We start from the raw sequence: 21,038 nt of genomic DNA, 5'->3' as shown, positions 1-21,038 counted from the left end.
TTTTAATGTGGTGTGACATGTTTTTCAGCGAAACCATCTGCAATGATACCTATACCAATTAGCTAAAGGGCTGCTATAATTAAGAGCAACAGTATCCTCTGCTTTGAAACGCGATTGCATGTTGATTGCATTCACCCGTTATAAATAGATTGAGAATGAAGTGAGGGGCACGGCTCCTTTCCTCCACTGAACAGGCAGCTTTAGGACTTTTTGTTTTAACAAGAGATCACAATATATTTCATCTAGCAGTATGTTTTGCTGCCCATGCATTTAATGAACCCTAGTAAGACCTAGCTGTCACAATATAAATCTCTTGCACCGAAATAAAACATGACACCAATCAATCAAAGAGCTTTACCACTTGATCCATTGCTGAAAAAAGCCAAACCAATCCTCAGTTAACTTATCTTACTTATCTGAAAACTGGAGCATGGTCGTTTGGTCTTTTTTTCCCTTAAGAGTTAATCATTGAACAATGGTGGATAAGCCAGATATCAGTGATCAGATATCAGCCTAATATTCACCCAACAGAGTGAGTACCAGGCTCAGCCTCAAGTAGGCGATGTATGTTGAAGCCCTTCAACATAGCTGGTTGCTTAGCCCCAAGCTCAAGTGTCTTCCAAGTGTCAAACTGTTGCAACAGAACTGTGAAAAGGTAACTTGAGGTAACACATGAGAGAATTTGCAGATAAGCTGTTTTTATTAATAGTACTGTTTGACATCTGCATTTAGCCCATCATAAGCATTATGGGCTGCTGTAATCCTACATCTCATGAAAAATGTTCAGTCTCATGGCTCTGAATGGTTGGACAGGGTGCAAGGAATATTAACTATTTTACAGACAACACTATTAAATCATGTGGAAACTTTAATTCTCAATAAACCAAAGTGCAGTTTCATTAACAGGAGGATGACACACCTTCCATGGCTTCTCTAATCACCAATACAAAGCATACCTTTAAATACCTAGCCCTATTTTTAGGCCTCTGCTCGAAAATTGCATACCCATACCAAAAAGACTGTAGTTCTGTAACTACAAGGTCTATTTGAATAATTTTGATGTTATAATAACAGAAACACTTGTGAGATTTGTTCAGATGTGTAGATATCAGTGTATATGTTACTGGTTAATACTAAATGAAGATCGCACACAGCTAAAATTGAAAATGTTCAGGTTCGCCTGAAAAAAAAGCACTTTTATTGTTTCTTTGTTCTTGAAATAAAGCCCTGGCTAGCTTAAAATCTCTCCCAAATCATAGCACATGTCAGCAGTCTCTAATAAAAATGTGGCTTTGATAAAGTGAAGCAAGACAAAGTTATAGAGGTTTCAGTACGGAGAGGTCATGTGGGGTCAAGCCAAATTCACATTTTGGAACCAGCTGTTGCAGCTGTTCTATTCTAATTGTATATACTATATAACTATATATTTCAATTGTTTTATCACTAATAGTATTCAATCTATCCAGATACAGCAGTTTGGCATCATTTTGAGAGCCAGAATCCTCTCTAAGGCTGTAAACCATGGATCCATTCTAGTCTGAGCTCCAGTCTTAATGTGTGTATTGGAAGCTCAGCCAGCCTATGATTGGTCAATTTTAGAAAATGACCAAATGGTTCTCGCTCGGTAGCAGGTGTATTATGTACTTTGTGTCATTGTTTTTTTTTGTCCAGCCATTGTGTTCCAATTTACTGCCGGTATTTTTGGAGAAGCTCGCCCGCCATTAACCAGTTAAGATATTTGGATGCCCGGGAAAACAATTTATACATTTTTGAAAGGCTCACAAGTTGCATGAGCCACTAAGATGATTTAAGACCCCAAAGAAACAGTGATTTAGTTTCAGCCTTTATTCTGACAGAACATCATCCCATGGGGTTTTCCATTAATTGATTACAAATAGGGACCTTGCCAAGTGCCAAGAGTGAACAGTTCAGTATACAAACATCATTGTTAATGTAAATCAACATGGATATACAAACATATTGGGGGTTACAATATACTACCAATTGATATTGTAAAACTTACAGCTATTCAGTACTTTCATAAAGATACTTGATTTACCCCACATGGAAAACAAATAATGTCTCTTCAAAAAGTGGTGTAATGCACGGATGACAATAAACATACACTCCAATATTAAGGGCGTTGCCATCCTTCATTATATTGTGGATGTTTTGCTGAGGACTGCAGGCAAGTTTTCTTCCATCAAATCATTTCTGGAGACGTTATCAAGCCGGAGTGTTCATCCTAAATGGCCAATACTTTCACTGAGCAGTATGCATTTCATGTGATATGTGTACAACACACGACTGGTAAGAATCACTGCACTGACACAAATAAACTGCCACCCGGTGATTTAAACATGTGTGAAGGTGAAATTACATTTCATGTTCTGCAAAATGTAGGTGAATTTATTTCACTATAATAACATCGCTTGAGATAAAATACACTTTTGTGTTTTTCTTCTAGAACTCACAACGCATAGCAATCAGCTTAGATAAAAAAAGAGTGTTAATATACAAATCATGATGATGAGGACTGTACAGTATACAAGAGTAAATACAGGTTGACATTACAATCACGTAAAAAAAGATGGATGCATTGTGCAGTTTGTTCTGTGCAATCAGTCTTTGGAAAATGACACATACAGTTTTCTTTGGATAGAAGTTAGAATCATAGGTTGAAGTTGTGTATAGAGCCAACATTACCACTCCATGAGGTATTTGAACAGTGTCAAGAGTATACACCCCTTTTACAATGACCAGCAAATAACCGCTGACAGTGGAGTGAGACCAGATTCCAGTGATTCTGTGAGCAACAATATGGTAGAGAAAAGGGTTTCTGCCTATCCCTTGTTAACAGGAATCTATTTGCACAACAACACTACAATAAGGCTCAGAAAAACAACAAAAACAATCATTGAACAGTCTGAACAGTCAAATTTGCATTAAATTTACGTATATTCTCAGGAATTTAGCTGCAAACACTTTCACCACCACAGAGGAAATAATGATCCCACTGTAAACTACAGCTTTGCATACAGTATATAACAGAAAACAAAAGAAAATACATTTCAAAGTCACTAACAAAATGAAAGGCACATCTCTCACGAAGGATACGGTTGGCGTTCTTTATCTCCACGCAGTTGTAGAAAACTGCTACATTCAATTATTCATTATGTGAATAAATTGCAGGTGAAGGGAATGGGCTAATGATAAATGCTGGGAGATCAAGTTCTGCAGTTTTGTTTCTCCCTGCTGCTAGTCAGGGAGTGTTTGTGCGACTTCTGTCAAAGTGCTTTTGGTTCCCGTTCTCAGATTTGTGATATTCCTTGCATAGCAAAGCCACCAGCCATGCACTGCAACATACCTCAGCAGCATTCAGACAGGTTGGGACACTTTAGTCACCAGTACCTGGGTGGGTTACAAACAAAGAGTCTGAAACTTGATGGTGTCTACGGAGCAGTATTTGAGCAATGGAGGTAAACGTTGCTCTGAAAATGCACATGTAACTATGAATCTTCACATCTCTGATATGTTCACAAAACTGTGATACTCTCTCTTTGCACACAGATTCATTTTTCTAAACAATTAAAAAAATATATCTTCAGGAGTGTGGACTGCTGCTCAACAGAAGTGTCTGATAATACGCAGCTAAGAAGTTTGGTAATCAGAAAACAGCACAGTCTTTCTAAAACAAAATCAAATTGGTGTATGAGCAATTGTTTTATGTGAAGGGAAAATTGATGATCTAATATTAACAAATACGCGAAGAAGAATCACAGTGTATTAGAGCTTAAGGCAGCTGATCAACTATAGAACGGAAAAGAACAGATGACATTAAAATAAACTGTTAAATATAGAAATGTCTTTCTCAAATGCGCCACAGAAACACGCAGAGAGTGCAGGCGTTCTTTGGATAGCATTTCTTTGTTCCGGTGTGAATGAGAGCTCTGTCATGCTGCACATAGCTGCAAGTCATTGACGGAGGTTCACACTGAGAGAGGAGTTAGGTGCACTTGCAGTGCAGTACAGCACCGTGAGACACGTTTCCTGCCGGCCTATAGCTGATTAATGATTTTTCAGTAAAGGGAAAATCAGATGTCTTGATGGTTGTGTTGCCACAGCACAGATGTCTTTGGGAACTGATTGCAGGTCTGTCAAAAATCAAATCTCAATTTGTCAAAATGTGGAAAAAATAAATTTGTATAAATCTGTACAAATGTAAAAGTCTGTTTTTAGGGAGGGGTATCTAATGAATAAGAGGTTAAAGTTGTATTATTTAACTTCTGTTTAAATCCTTTTTTATCCAAATGCAAATTTATTTTTTGATGGCTTGGTGGATGAACTTTGTGTGCATCCATTTCAGTGATGTATGATGATGATATATTATATACATCACTGAATACAGAGAATATATATATATATATATATTCTCTGTAGAAGGCAATGAGGCAACTGGTGAAGTAGGGTGCGAGTTGCTCAGAACACACTCCGCTAATGTAAATATTATCACTACAAATTCACTGTGATACTGCCAATGTCCAGCCTTTGCCATTGTTCCCTCTCTGTGAACGCCTGCTTAGCAGACGATCAAACATGTTCGCCTCAAGCCAGTACACCATCTTCTCTCCCTCCTCGTAAGCCTCTTCAGCAGCTGGTGGTTTCCAGTAGCTGCTTGGCCGCTGAGGCTTCTTCGCTACCACAGTTGGTCTTCTCGCCGGCCACCGCTGTTGGTTTCTCCTTGCGTTTGATCTTGAACACATCCCACCTCTCAGGCAACAGACCCTTGTTGAAAATGATGGACGTCAGCCAAGAGACGAGCAGGATAGTCAAGAGCGAGGTGATCATGATAGTGGTGCGGAAGGGGAAATACTGGGTTAGCTTTCCCTCGGCATCCAGACGGCAGCCAGGGAAATGGATGGCAGGCGGGAGGCCAATGAGGGGCTCGCCGCTCATTATCCTCAGGATGATTCCCATCAGGTAGCCCAGGGTAGCTCCATAGCCATTGGACACTTTGAAGAAGAGGACGCAGACCAGCTGAGGGAACATGATGGTGTAGGACATGTCCACGCCCACAAGCCAGAAGACCAGGACGCTGTTGTCCAGAAAGGTGAGGCCAGTGCCAATCAGACCCACCACCACCACTGAGATACGGATCACCCACTGCATCTCACGGTCTGACGCCTGCAGGAGCAGAGAGAATGACAAGAAGAAACACAAAGAGAGTTAAGTTGCGCCTTGTTATAGTAATAACGATCATCTGGTCTTGAGACCTTCTGGGTGTGGCTGTGTCTCGGAGTTACAGCGGGTTGTCACTTAACAGTAGATCGGCAGTTCGATCCCCGGCTCTTCCAGTCATGGTGTCGACTTGTCCTCCTTGGGTAAGATACTGAACCCCAAATTGCTCCACAAAGTGTGCCAGCAGTATGTGTGAGTGTGTGAATGGGTATTAGGTTGAATCTTAAAGAGCACCTTGTATGGCATATCTCATACTCTGTGTACATCAGAGTATGAGATGTGTGTGTGAATGAATAAATGTTGGCATGTAGTGTAAAGCGCTATGAGTGGTCGGAAGACTAGAAAGGCCCTTTATAAATGCAAGTCCATTTACCAAGAGATCCCCTCACAAAGACAGTACCAACGTTACAGCACTACAAGAACATTCCTTAGGGGCGTAACAATGAAATCATTGTTGTAATAGAGCAAACATCATACACAAGACTCTGTGTGAAACAGTGGACATACTGTACATACTGTACTTTTGCAAGAATCACTTTCGCAAGAATCATTTTGCAAAAGTCATACTGTACAGTATGTACAGTATGTACAGTATGACCTACAACCTACAACCTACTGGGCACATTATGCAACATAATGTGCCCAGTATTTACAGTATTGTAAAGTCAGTAACTTGTGTTGCTGTTTCCAGCTTGTGTAGTGAGTCCAGTATAGTGATACAGTCTCTGTGGAATCCTCCAGTGGAATTCACATGATTTGATGGTTAATCAACCTTTAAATTACATATTCAAATGCATCAAATTAAAGATGTTTAAATGTTGTTCGGTCTTTTTTTTGGATTTTGTCACACAGTTTGCAGCCTTCAAACCCTCTTTTCTCAACAGTAGTTTTCAGTATTTGGTTACAGATGCACTACGTTAATATTTTTCTCCAAGATTCTCACCTGCTTCCTGAGGATGTTCTTGTATACATTTGAGGAAAACAATGAGGCGGAGGACAGAAGAGCTGAGTCCATGGAAGACATGACAGCAGCAGCTACAGCTCCAATGCCGATGATGGAGATGTAGGGCGGTGTAAGGAACTGCAGGGCGATGGGGAGGATGGAGCCTGCCTGGTTGCGCTCATATGGGGTGGGTAATCCATAAGCGGTTGAGTTCCAGTCTGGGAGGAAGGACAGATGAATTCTTGGATTAAGATCAAAGTATTGGGTTTTATCTAAGAAACAGATCTTAATTGATGAAAAGAAATTGTTAGGAAAAATCTAAATGACTAATTAGTATGCGTTTACGTGATTAAGGAATGTTATACTGTTATCCACTGTACGTGTTTAAAGCCTGTGTCCTTGTCTGGGACACCATGGTCTTCAGCAGCTGTTTTGTCTATCGAAGTATCAGCTGTCTCCTAAGAAGAACACTTACTTACGCAGAGCTGATTTGCAACCATGACATCCTGATTTCGATAAAGGTGACCTTTGGACTAGAACAAATTGTTACAGTGTCCAGATACTGTATGAAGGCAATTCGTATGTGTTATCCTTTTGTGACGTCAATTACTCTGTGCCAGTCCACTGCATGTTGTTTACTTAGTATATATATCAGAGACTCGGAGACAGATCCCCGAGCAGCCTTGAACCATGTATACTGTATGTGTTTCAACTCTGTTCCTTCTTGCAAGAATAAATCTCCTGTGATTAATGATTTTTACCACGGCTCGAGTGAATTGTTCTATCAGAAATGTATAAATTCTGATTCATTTAAATGAAAACGACACCATAATCATCGGCCGGATGAGACATGAGATTTCATATCTTGCAGAGTGAAAAAATACAAATAAGCGAAAGAACACAAACCACTGTCTACATCAATGGAGCTGAAGTCCTGGGAATCAGCATCACAAACAACCTGACATTGTCATCACACATCTCCATCATGAATGGCTGTATTTATTAAGGAAACTTAAGATGGCAAAGCTCCAGTGCCAAGTTCTTGTCAACTTTTACACAGGAGCAATAGAAAGCATCCTGACTAGACAAACTGGCAAACTGGCATGGATGTGCACGGCCTAGGACAGAAGGGCTCTAGAGCGGGTGATTAAGACCGTCTGAAACATCTTTGGTACCCTTCTCCGAGCATCATTGATATTGGTGACAAGAGGTGCCTGCGAAAAGCCCAAAAGATATTAAAAGACATGACCCCCACCAGCCACAGCCTGTTCACCCTGCTGCCATCTGGTAAAAGAGACAGAAATATAAGCTGCTTTACCACCAGACTTCAGAGCAGCTTCTTTCCTCTTTTTTCTTTTACGTAGCAAAACCCAACTACAACTGCATTTTATTGTGCTACCCTGTGCCGTACAACGACAATAAATTAACCTTGAACCTTGAAAATGAAAGCAGACTTAAGAATATTCCGGGGCTGTAAGTGAAGAGTGTGTACCTGTAGAGGCAGCCACAGCCCCCACCAGAATGGAGGGGATACCCAGCACCAGGCAGAAGCCTGAAGAGGCGTAGCAGGTCACTTGAGCCTGGGTGTAAGATGAGGCGGACAGGATTCTTTGGTAGAACGCCTGATAGGCCAAACCGCCCAGAGCCTGGCACAAACACAACGTTCAGACATGAAGACAGGAATCAGTTTGCACAGCAGTGCAGGACAAAAAGGAACAATCCTCTCATGGCCTTGGCTTTTGTTGGCTCATCAAATGCAATAACAAGCCCACTCACCAACAACATGAAGTCATCAAACCACTTGCCGGCCTCATCGAACTCCACCGTGCCGACCCAGGGAGCCTGAAAGGTCTCGTTGTAGGCCGTCGCTGAGATGTCCATAGAGTGAGGGTTGGTCAACAGGAAAGGAACACACACCCACTGTAAACACAAACACAAGGATTCAGCTAATCCGATTTTGGGCTCAGCACTCAGTTTCTGAATGCTGCACAGCACACATATACTACACAATGATTAACTTTACACACATCATACTGATCCAAAACTCCCTCTTTTCAATCATATCACATGCTCTTTATCAGCGGGTGTAATAATGAGCAGTTTTCATGGAATTTCATGGAACTCATGAAGCTCAACTTTTAAGTCAACACGGACAAGAAGTCTTTAAAGAAATTAATTTGAACATCTACAATTGGGCAAACTGCTGCCGGTAAAGATCATGTGAAGTGATTGAAAGCTCCAGCAGCTAAGCCTTTTTGGGGAGATTATTTTGTCAACCACTAATTCTAATGTTAAGAACACATTTCTTAGGCTAAGGAACTGTCTATACAACAAATGGGTGCAGCTTTAAAGCCGTTTCTCACCAGTGCGATGCAGAAATGTGGTGCAGGAATGGGGAAAATCTGCGTGCAACTATGGTCCAGTGTAAATTATCAGCATTGCCATCTTCCCTTTTTGTGAGATGTAAAAATAGATCGCTATGACGTTATCTTGGTACAGAGCCAGGCTAGCCATTTCCCACAGTTTTCAGTCTTTGGGCTGAGCCAATGGACCAGCAACATTCCTGTATTCAGGTTTAGTGAATGAGGACCAATGACTTTCCTCCTAAATAGTGCCAGTGTCCACTCCACACAACAAAAAACGATCCAGACAGAGAATGTCTAACAAGCTAACGTTAACGTCTCAATACATAAACTAATCAGACCCCGAATTTGATGCTAACGGTAGCTGTTGTGGCCACAGCCATTGAATGAAGGCTGGGACACGCTTGAGCTGTGGGGTATGACACATGTAACTGGGGCTGTAATTGAATAAGCTAATGAAATCAGTACATGCTTTAATTTAGCAGGTAAATTAATCAGCTAGCATATCAGCTAGCTCTGCAGAAAATGTGATCCCTCTGTCTTCTTTCATGAACTTGTTACTACAATGTAGTTGAGTGAGTAATAGGATACTTGCATGATGTTCATCATTCAATAGAAGAATGAAGCTGGAGCTATGAGGTTAACCCTCCCTGATTGTTCAAGATGGTGCTGTGTGAACAGGTCAATAGCTAGATGTTACGCACCAGACTGATAAAGATGAGGATGAGCTGGATCACGTCTGTGTAGGCCACAGAGTAGAGCCCCCCGAGCAGTGTGTAGACCATCGCCACCACTGAGGAGAGGATGATGGAGTAGACGTACGGCAGGTCCAGGATCACACTCATAGTTCCACCTGGAGCAACACAACAGAGCGATGAGCATCGGAGGGCCGACAGACAAAAAGTCTTACACCAAGTTGTCTAATGTACAGGCTTTGGTTGCTACAGATACATGCAACTGCTTGCTGTGATAGTTAAATTGCGTGTTTTATTAAGTTCTCAATCTCTTTCAGGCTTTTAAATAATTTCCCTCTCACACAGACACGCATTATACATGCATCCACTTGTATGTACTTATACTAAAGACGCTAGGCAATGCTATTGTCTTGTTTTACTTTTCATATCTTAATGCAGTTTTTTCCCAAAAAACACAAATACACAAATTATTGAAATCAATAATAAAGCGACACTTCAGCATGGGAGGCTTTAGTTAAACTTTTAAAAAGCACCCAAGAGCTTAGACAAAGCAACAAGCCAACATAAAATGATAAAATTGTAACAAAAACAACTGTACAGAAACACATAACAGAAGCAGCCTATTGATTGTGACTCCAAAATATGCCTTTTCACCCTCTTAGATGAATTATCACCCTAATACTGATAATTCTTAATTAAGTAAACAAAATCAAGCAGAAGGTAAAGAGAAGTGTCTTCAAGTAGTGAAACAAATATGTAAAACACGTATAAGTAGAGATAGACAAGTGAATAATAAAAGAAGACATCTTGTTACTCAAACAAGGCAAGCAAAACGACACTACCTTCGCCAGCTCTTCTCCCACATTGCCAGGGTCTCCCCAGCCGCAGCCTGCAGCCACACACAACAATGCCCTTAAACATAAAAAGTGTCAGATCGGCACCATCGAGCGCGACTTACCACCCTGCTGACCCCTCACCCCCCCCTAAACCACCCCGTCTCTGCATCATCTTGACAACGCATATTTCACAGTTTTCAGTTTGTCCTTTCCCCCCCCCCCATGTGTTTGACATTTTTTAAATCAAATGTATTACCCGGGAAAATTTGTCACCATATCATTTATCGGCTGCTTTATCATATTAACTAAATTAGTTTGTTGATGTTTCTTTACCCTGCAGACAGACTAACCCATCACTCAATTGCCATTACAACAAGATATTAGGTCCCACAGATACTCACCACCTGTTCACACTTTTTTTTTTTTTAGGTAAGCACTGAATACAGATACATTACATTGAATGACAGTTACCTAATGTTTTTCACCCTTTAGGTCATATTCACAACTTTTATTTTGAACTTGTTGTCATTACAAGTTTTTGCTGTGTTGGGTTGCTGTGTTTTGTTTACTGTTGTATTATGTATTAATTAAATAAACTGGAATCCATCTCTACTACATCTCAACCTGATCTGGATATATCTGGATATGCATCCAGACCCCACAGGGCACTGTATCCCTATCTGTTCTGTGCTGAGCTGTGATGTTCCCATCCATGCTAAATTAGAAATTGGATGGGGATTGACAGAGAGAAAGAGCTGCCTAAATACCCCTGTGTTATTTTTAGATCCATGTCCCACCTTCATACTACTCATGCATGTGCGTGCATGCACAACCAACACAAACATACCATTTGCAGCCTGTCTGTTCTGTCCCTGATTCTTTCCCAGAAGAAATTTGACCTTTTTTGGGAAGTGTGTACGCACATGCCCACGCGCACGCGCGCACACGCACACGCACACACACACACACACACACACACACACACACACACACACACACACACACACACACACACACACACACACACACACACACACACACACACACACACACACTCAAGCAGACCTGAAGCTCAGTTTATACTACACATACACACTCACATAAACAAACAGTCTCCCAGCAACAACTCCCGTGGGTCAAACGCTCAGTGCACTCTCTGGAGTGTCAAGTGTTTATGTGCGTGTGTGCAAAGTGCTCGTCGGGGATGAAAGCATAACTGTCCCAGAAACAACGACAGGAGGTTTTACTGAGGAGTGAGGGGTCCTCTGGTTCTATATTGGTTTAATAGGTTTGGGACATTCCTGCCTCCCAACCAGTCCTTTTGTGGAGCGTCATACAGCATACAGTGCTACCTTGGTGACTCAAACACTGTCAATGGATTTCACTGTTTCCCTTCGAGTTTAAAAAGGCTTAAAGGATCATCATGTCAATTCAGTGTGCGTTCCCTCTGTCAATCAGTTAGAGCCCTGGCACAAACAATAGCAAAACAAATCTGATGACTCTAATGACAAATGATAACAATCTGGTTTGAGTAATTGATCACCTTTCACAATCAACAGGCTGCTCGATGTTTAACCCCCCTTTTCAAAAAAGACTGGAAAAGAAAACAGTATTAAAAACACACACAAGAAAACATTACGTATACACATTCACGCTGCAGAGCTACTGCACACTTGTGTGCACTATAAAAGCACAGAAACAAACACGGTTATATTATCACTTACAGACTAGAGACACAAACAACAAGGCCACTTTAATCTTCAAATAAGCAATCTTGTCACCTAAAACAATTTTCCAAACTACACTACAATAATCCCACATAATAATAATAATAATCCACGGATGGTGGCTGACCCTGTTTGTGTTTATAATTATGTTTTTATTTTATACCAGTAAGACAGTCGCTCAATTGACCGTTTGCTAATGACCAACCAAAACAACTTCAAGACTCCCAATGTTGTTGCTATGGACATAATACGTGTCAGAAATTACATGAATTACTATGAAACCTGACCATACAGGATAAGTGATAGCGTTATATCAATTAATATTAAGGTTTTACAGAATATCGCGTTTTTGACATTTGATGTTTTCGGATGAAGCTTCAAATGTTTGTCGGCATATTTTATAATGTCATCAACCTATAAAAATGGGGAAAACATTATTTAGTGTTGTGGTGGTTATATAAATGTAATTTATGGGGCTGTTATATTGCTGCTTGTGCCAGCCAGGAGAGTCAACTATTTTTGGACCGCAATGAAAATTGTGTTTTTGAATGGCTAAACGCCCAAAAATATAGTTTGAAGGATAATATTTAGTGAGATAAAAACAAGTGAATTCAGGAAATGATTGGGCTACATTTATCTGTTTTCAATAAATTAGTTTTTTGGACTAGCCCTGTGTATGTGAGAGAGAGAGAGAGAGAGAGAGAGAGAGAGAGAGAGAGAGAGAGAGAGAGAGAGAGAGAGAGAGAGAGAGAAAACAGAAGTTGGATTTACAGCTTCGAACTAGTCAGTACAGCCCAAATTAATACAAGGCCTGTTATTATCTATCTTATCTGCATGCCTGCGTCAGTGAGTGAGTGTGCACTATTGTGTCTGTCCACAGCTAATCTTGCATCTGCTGCAGCAAATATTTTGGTTGCCCAGTTATGGCTGCAAAATCAAGGAACTCTGGGTTGGGGTGACTCACACTTCCTTTTGTTGCCTGTTTGATACCGCCACGTCTGTTTACTCCTCACTCACTACTCTTAACCGGCCCCCGGCCGGTATGGGCCGCTATTGATAGCACAGCTGAGTGCATTGCTGACCCTTGGTGTGTTTGGCTAACAACTAACAGCTAATGCAACTACCAGTGCACACAGTGCTGTACCTCAACTAACCCACTGCTAACCAGGCAGAAAGCTTGGTGAGTTAAAGAAAACGTGTATTATACAATGACTTTGAGGCGATTGTTTTTGAGTTTGAATTCAGTATGTTTGAAAACTGGGTTATATTCATTCCATCAAACAGAAGCAAAACACGTGGACGTAACACATACTAATCAACACATATGCTCCATATGATTCAGTCATGAATGATGAAAAACAGTGCAATAAAGCTCAGCATTTACACTCATTACAATAACATGCTTCTTTGGCGCCACCAATAGAAAATGCAACCACATAGCCCCTCCCCAGTGTGTAGAGTTGAATGTGAGTTTATTATAGTAAAAACACTTATGCACCGTGGATTGTCTGATGTTGCGAAACTTAAAGTTTTCGGTGGAATGCCTGCATCGTGAATATATGGTTTGAACGGGAAAATGTACTTACTAAAATTCCACATTATCAATTTTTTTGTTTACATTTACATTCCCAGTGTAAAAAGGCCTTTAAAGGCAAGCTGTAGTTTGAGGTGGTCATTTGTATTATTTATTGTCAGGTGGTACTTCTATTCTTTTCACATGCTTTCTTGCAGTAATCCACAGTGCGGAGCCAAAAAAGCACCAACCATCAACATATAGTCTACTCTGGTGTCTGTGTACATTGTGTACTCAGACCTGTGGTTGCCTACATGATTGCATAAGTATGTAAGTAATTTAGTAGTATTATATTACCAGAGAGATTTACAGAGTGAAGTAACTTACCCAGGCTGACGAGTGTGCGTGCCACCCACAGGACATCAGCCACCAGTGCGGGAAAGATCAGTGCAGTGCTCAGAACGTTCCCATATTTCTGTTGGAAGGGGTCCATCATTGTCAGATACTTGTTCTCTCTCATAGGCTTGGCAAAGAAAAACCCACCTGGAGCAGGAAGGAAGGGATTAGCATAGAATGATAATCTCTCTCTTCAAATGATGATCTTTCTATCATTTAAAATCCCAATGAGAGGGAAGGGACAAAGAGGAAGAGGGTCAGCAAGAGAGTGAAAGAACAAGTGTGTGTGTGTGTGTGTGTGTGTGTGTGTGTGTGTGTGTGTGTGTGTGTGTGTGTGTGTGTGTGTGTGTGTGTGTGAAAAACAAGAACAACTTTCCCTTCAAATAACACAATAAACACCTTCAGCTGAAGCTGGGTCTACTTGGCGTCAGGAAATGTTGTCTTTATTTCCTGATCAGGGACATTGGAGTTTCCATTTCCTATTACTCTCATACCATGAAGGCCATTGGGACATTGGGACTGCAGCGCTGATGATTTAGTTTCAAATGCTCACAGACAGCACATTGAGATTGTCGATTTGATGAATTCAGGAGCGGGCAATGTAAGTCTCTGAGGGAACTGTCCCTTTGCACCTGTTGCCTCAAGTTACAATCCTGAACTGATTTCTCATGGTCCTATTTTTAACTTGAGCGACCCATTTAATGGTGCGTGCAGCCAGATGGGAGCTGGGGCCATGGCCGCTACCTTACTGGTCTACAACGCTTCAGCTCGAGACAGAAGTCTGTGAAGTTCAATTTAATGTTGTATCTTGTTAGTTGTGTGTAGAAACTTAATTTTAGAGTTTTCACTGAAATGGTTAATGTACTCTCTTGATGAATTATGATGAAAACAATAATCCAATGCACACTTGTGCTTGTTGTTAAAATCTAATTCCAATTGCCTGAGTGTCATTATACTTTCATTCGTGTAAAATAAGGTATGCACTGAATGTCAAATGTTGACAACAACAATCTTTCCTCTTCCAATACTGAGTCCTGACCTCTCAAAAAGAATCTATATCTGTATTTAAGTGAAGCTTACCAGTGTGTGAATGCTACCAGCATGTGTGGCAATTTACTGGTGCTTGCAGGTGTTCATTTCCGACCCTGCATTCAAGGCCACTATGCCTTGTGTAGAAGACTATTTATGTTAGGCTGCATAAAGTTCATCTCTATTTCATCAGCACAGTTGTATCCCTTATTACAATCAGTAAGATATAGACAGTAGTAATTGTGTGTGTGTGTGTGAGTGTGTGTGCAGGGTTCATGGTCAAAGCCTGCGGGTCAGAGGTTATACTCACCTAAGAAGAAGGTCAGGACATATGGCACAGGCATGAGAGCCCATACCGCACCTAGTGTTGGGTTGTATGTTGCCTCAGCTATACCGAGGATGAAGCCTCCACCCACCCACGTAGCTGCAGAGAGACAAACGACTTTTCTTGAGACACACAATCACTAGATGTCAGTAGCCATTTGCATTTTTCTTTCTAACATAAATAATTATAGTATCTAATGTCATGAACATATCAGAAAGAAAATAATCAGTCTGATTGAATTCCCTCTGACTGCTTTACCGGTAAGAGTAAAGATGCCGACTAGCAAGTTGATGTTGCGTCCGGCCAGAAGCGTTATCTCCAGGCCGTCTCCTGTGCATTTCTTTTCCTCCTTCTTGGAACGCATGGATGCCCAGATGCCCGTACCCAAGATCAGCAGGTAGAACCCCGCCATCACCACCAGACCCGGCACATTGAGAGTCATCCTGAACTACTTCTGAGTGTGTTTCCTGTAGAGAGACATGAAAAAGAAGGGGAAAAAAAGACGTGAATTGCTAACAGCTGGTAAAAGAAATATGCAAATGTTGTTTGCCAAGCTTGTCTAACTCACTGTGATATACAACTCAAAGTGCAGGCACAAAACCACAATACAATACATATTCCATTAACTTTTTATAGAGAAAGTATTTGTAGGACTGTAGGGCAAGGGTGTGGGGGGAGGCAAGTTTGCTTGTCATCTATGATTCTGACAATCAAAAGGTACATTCATCATACGCAGAAAGCTAAAAGTGGCAAATCATAAACAAGAATAAATAGAAGCCAGCAGCTTGTATTTAAACCAAAGCACCGAGGAAGTTGAGTAAGGAGAAAAAATAACTCTTATGTCTTCTTAAAAATAAAGACAGTAAATAAAGAAAAGGCTACAGTAAAAAAAAAAGGAAAGAGCAGTAGTATCGCGGATGAGCTCTGTGCATCTTTGCAGATGGGGGGGAGACAAGGTGTTGAGAAGGGGGGAGGTGGAGGGAGAGAAAAAAAAAAGAAGGCAAGTGTTTGGGGGATGGCAGAATGAAGAGTCAGAGAGGCGAAAAGAGATCTCACCATCATACTTGCAGCACTGACAAAGATGGCGGACAGATGTTGTCCCCCGTCTTCAGTGGTTGGGCAGCCCGAGTTTCTAACCCAAACATTGTGAATTGAACACAACACGTTAGTGTGCACACATGTGTGCCTATGTGTGTGCGGTTACTGAAACTGTTAGACAGATCGTTTTCAAAAAGGATTAAAAGATCAGATGAGCTTTTGGGCTGATAAAAAAAGAATTAATCTTCAACTAATAGTTTGCACCTATTTGCACCCACATCTCTGCACATGGCATACGTTGAATATACTGTATCAACTGTGTTTTAATGCAGTCAAGAAAATGTGAGGGACTCATGACACGTTTTCTATCTAAAATATCATAGGAGGGCAGTTTCTTAGAAAACTTTTTCTTTATTATAAACAGAAACGCATAAACACAGTCATCATTTTCATGGTGACAAACACATAGCAGCCATGGCCCCCACCCAAAAGAAGTGAAAAACATTTGTTATACAAAGAGCTTTGGTCTGGATCATAACACTCGAGGAAGAAAAAATGCATAATAAGGACTTTGGAGAAGAGAGAGAGGAAAAAAAGGAAATGTCTGTGAAAGGAATGGACTGAAAATATGGGTAGGACTAAGAGGCAAATGTGTGTGTCTTATCTGAGAGCATGGAAGGAATGGGTGGGGGAGTTACAGGCTGCTTGCCTCTGCACCAAAGTCAGCAAAAGCAAGAAAACCTTGTTTTTGTGTGTGTGTGTGTGTGTGTGTGTGTGTGTGTGTGTGTGTGTGTGTGTGTGTGTGTGTGTGTGTGTGTGTGTGTGTGTGTGTGTGTGTGTGTGTGTGTGTGTGTGTGTGTGTACACATTGTTGCAGCCTCTACATACCAGAAACTGCGGGGTTGAAACTGCTTCTATATGTTAGAGTACAGCACGGATATTTACTGGTGAAAACCTGATTGGTTCAAAGAACCAAGATCTACATTCTGAAAAACATTCTAGCTCATGGTAATACACACATTACAGTACTACAGTGTTTGTTTTGTGAACATTTCAGAGTTACTTCATTTTTTGTTTTACTCCACCACATTGATCTGACAGCTGTCGATACAAGCTACAAGCTTGCGGGACACGATTTGACATGCATTGAACACATCCAGTACGCTCCATAATTAAGGTTGGGTAGGGACATGCATGTCTTGGCATCAAAGCAGTAATTCTCAAAAAACTTTTTTCTAGTTGGACTGGAAGTAGAGACAACCCCAAACAAACAAAAGGTCTGATACTCAACCAGTGCTTGGTTGAATAATTGCCGGACAGGTAATAAGCAATAGCCTACTCAGAAAACACATATGCTACATTTTGTGATACACAAAAGCAGTAGCCTCCAGTTACTTTAGAGGGGGACTAGCTACCCCTAAAACCACCAGTGGCCTATACTTCTGAGAACACAATAAATGTGTTGAACCTCCCCGGGGAGGAACAGGGCGGTGACAGAATTCCAAGTGGGCTGCTGGTATTTTTTTTCATTTTGTAAAACAAAGGAACTTTTCAAGAAGGAATCGTTCAGTCCCAGGAATTTCTGGGAGAGTTGCTTCAGAGATATTTCCCCTTTAGGAACACAGCGTTTCTGAATTCATGAACAACAGATGTCCCCACCTTAATTGTTATGCAATATTTAATTATTTCCTTGAAGCTGCATCCATCAATCTAATAGCAATTTGGAGCCAGAAAAACTCTAATACATGGTAACAGATAGACATGCCCTGACATATTACTGCCTAATAAGAGGTTTTGGCTAACGTGCTATAATAAGTTACTTTCACAAATCCAGCAGTCATTATGATTCATTTAGAGCTATGTTTTTGGCCTATATTCACTCTTTTTTTTTTAACTTTCTGTGTTCTTTAACTACTGTGAAAAATAATTAGCTTGCTAGCTAGCCATGGGTAATAAGACTCCCAGCAAGAGGTTAAAGCAGAGACAGTTCAGAAAGGAGACACCCTACTGAGTGTCAGTTTCCTGTATCTGTGTCACGTGGGTTTCTCCACTGCCCCGCCCCTCTAGGAGACGAGCGGCAGGTGACAGAGAAGTGAACAGAGAAGTGAACTTAACTGTATGCTCAGTTCTTTTCAGCTTGGTAGGATTTTCACAGTCCAGACTACTTTAGTGAGCCCACTCACACTTTGTAACAGCATGCAAGATATTTCACAGAGCAGGGAGAGGCATGGGGTCCCTCTATAGGGATATGCACGCCTATTGACCTACTTTGCAGTCGAAAGAAATGTCCCATTATATATTCCCTCCTTCAGTAAACACTCACATAAACACACACTTTCCTCCCCGTCGTCTTTCTAAGGATCTCATTGCACTCAATGTCACATCACAGTCGTGTCTTTATACCTGCAAACTCATAAGAGGTCGGGGGAGAGAATACAATTAAGTTATAAGACAATATTTACTTTAAATATTAATCAGTATTTCAGCTCTAGTTGAACAGCTGGCAATTAATATGCATTCAATCCAGTTCAATTATTTAAATTAAAATGATAATCTACTCTGGCTAAGGTAGGGTATCAAGAGTAAAATAATAGCTGTAATCTATACACACCTCTGCATTAACAACCCGCTGAAATGAAGGTACAGGCACCTTAACCCTCTCTCATTACTGCAGGGCCCTTGTGAGGTTGGGGGGGGGGAAGAGGTTGTATGTTTCATCATGTTACATTTTTTTTACTCCTGAATCGCGACAATGACGAACGTTAACAAACAGAGTTCCGCATGCAGTGAACGTTACCCTTAACCCAGCAAGTCTGAAATGTAACGGAACATAACGGAACTTAAACTGTAACGGAGGAAAATGATGACGCTGTAGACATCTTAACGCTGATTGGCCAAGACTCGACACGTCACATTTATTGTGAAGATCACCATAACACCTTTTCTCCTCGTCTCACTCCAATCTGAGAAACGTTGGCTGGCCAGTTAACCCCCCCCCCCCCCCCCCCCCCCCCCCCCCAAAAAAACCCTCTACGGATCTACACGATTCACGTCGATGACATATTTTGATTAAAAACGGCGAATTTTGCCGTAAAGCGACAAGTTTGCAGGTATGTTTATGATCCCCTTCAGAGCATGTATCATGCAGACATGGTTGAGAGGTCTGTGTTAATCATTTGCTTTCAAAACGTGGTATTTGCCCTCCAAGGCGTCAAGTAACGCAGCTTGGTCAGTACTCCTCGGCATCTGACACCGAAGCATATTACGTGTGTACACGACGCGCCCACCAGCGGCATTACTGGCAGAGTAACTGACACAGAGAGACAGTCCATATATGGTCAGTGGGTGTGGCTGGGCCAAACCAACAGAACCAGTTAAGTCGCCGTTTGAGTGTTTTGCACTTAATTTCCAGAGGTTGCCAACTGGTAGTGCGTTATAGTTTTGAAGTGTAATGCCACTGACCAAGCTGCATTATTTGACACACTCGTGTGAGAATGAGTTGGTCTTGCATAGGTGGCCTGTTATCAAGTGCATAATGTCGCTCCAACGCTTGCTTTTCCTGTCGTGCCTCTTTAAATAATGTCTGACCCTTTGGCGTCACTGTGTACTAGCTCTACGGCCTGCTCTCTCTCTACGCCTGAGAGAAAGCAAGGAGGCTACAGGATTGATTCCCTCTGTAATGAGAGCCTTAGTCATCAGCACGCTCTCTGTCCTTCTATTCTATGTGGTAATCTCTTTCATACAGGTGCAGAAGTGCTTCTTGGCACAGGCGTAGCTACACTCTTTCACACACACACACACGCACACACCTCATGTCCCTGCCTCTCAGTACTTTTCCGTTCAGACCGCCTCAGCTGTGAACTCGCATCACCTGCAATTTGCATTGAGGGACGTTATCATGTGCTATAAGCGGGTAACACTGAACTGAGTGTTAATGGTGATTTTCACTGCAAGTCAACTTGTGTCTAATCACAGACACGCATGCTGTGAGGCTATAACAGTTCAGGTGGATGTATTGCACCATGTATTGCACCAGTGAAATGTGACCTTGCCATACACAAGCATGTTGTCTTTCACAGAGACAGAGAGAGACAGAGACAGAGAGAGAGAGAGAGAGAGAGACACAGAGAGAGAGAGAGAGAAAGTGAGAAGACCAACAGAGATCATAAAAGAAAACTAGCAGCTGCCTTTATCTGCCTTGTTCCCCCCCACCCACATTTCTTGGAAAGCAACTACTGAAACAAAGCTAAACCAATGACCCAGACAACTACTAAGGAGTGTCAGTGGTCTCTGTAAACAGCACATGTAATTACTGTTGCTACGTGGGTTTTACAAGGCACAGAACTATCAAGGATATTAAGTACTGGCTGTAAAAGTTGACTTTGGGAGAAAAACATTGCGTCTAAACCTACAGTATCTGTACATTTAAAACTATGCCAAAAATGTAACATGTTTCTGTACAAGGTCAATGGACATTATTGTGGTTTGTGACCGATTTCTGCTTTAGATGTCACAAAGAAGAGTACCCTTGAAACACAGATGAACTTTCACCATTTCTGACAAAGTCAGGACATAGAGGCAGGCAACAAGCGGATCTGTTGAAAGTACACATTGGGGCCATCAAAGGCAAAGAGGGACACATTAATGCTAAACTCTTAGAGGGAGCCGCTCAATTTGTTAAATCACCCGAGGCGCTCTTTAATGTGGTCGGGCATGGTGACTGATTAAGAGTGACAGTGATAATTGCAGTTATGAGAGGAGGAAATACTTGACATTGAGGAAGTCAGTGGTCAGGTGAAGGGAGTTTTTATTTCACATGGACAACTGCCAGGAAATACAGCAGTGAAAAAAATCATCTGAGAAATGACAGCAATCGCTCACTGCATTCTATACAATCACTCTGAATTATCATTTCATTAGTGATCACCACAAAATC

General features: G+C 41.4%; 1 protein-coding gene across 4 annotated transcripts in view; it reads right to left on the bottom strand.

Annotated features, from left to right (window-relative positions):
• Positions 1-1,814: 1,814 nt before the first annotated feature.
• The window catches only part of LOC306695759 (high affinity choline transporter 1-like), a 29,309-nt gene continuing 10,085 nt past the window's right edge, over positions 1,815-21,038 (bottom strand). For 2 of the 4 annotated variants that reach the window (XM_079159096.1, XM_079159094.1), the window contains exons 2-9: positions 15,324-15,532; positions 15,051-15,164; positions 13,703-13,858; positions 9,249-9,397; positions 7,958-8,101; positions 7,674-7,827; positions 6,182-6,399; positions 1,815-5,184 (exon numbers count right to left, since the gene is read on the bottom strand). In XM_079159096.1, coding sequence (XP_079015222.1) covers positions 4,648-5,184; positions 6,182-6,399; positions 7,674-7,827; positions 7,958-8,101; positions 9,249-9,397; positions 13,703-13,858; positions 15,051-15,164; positions 15,324-15,507 — 1,656 coding nt within the window. In that variant the 5' untranslated portion in view covers positions 15,508-15,532 and the 3' untranslated portion in view covers positions 1,815-4,647. Of the gene's footprint in view, positions 5,185-6,181; positions 6,400-7,673; positions 7,828-7,957; positions 8,102-9,248; positions 9,398-13,702; positions 13,859-15,050; positions 15,165-15,323; positions 16,198-21,038 lie in introns of all 4 variants that reach the window. The other 2 variants (XM_079159095.1, XM_079159093.1) reach the window with 2 other exon arrangements.

Source organism: Pholis gunnellus (assembly GCF_910591455.1).
Source record: "Pholis gunnellus genome assembly, chromosome: 5".
Classification (NCBI taxonomy): domain Eukaryota; kingdom Metazoa; phylum Chordata; class Actinopteri; order Perciformes; family Pholidae; genus Pholis; species Pholis gunnellus.
This window is presented reverse-complemented; position numbering and strand designations above follow the sequence as displayed.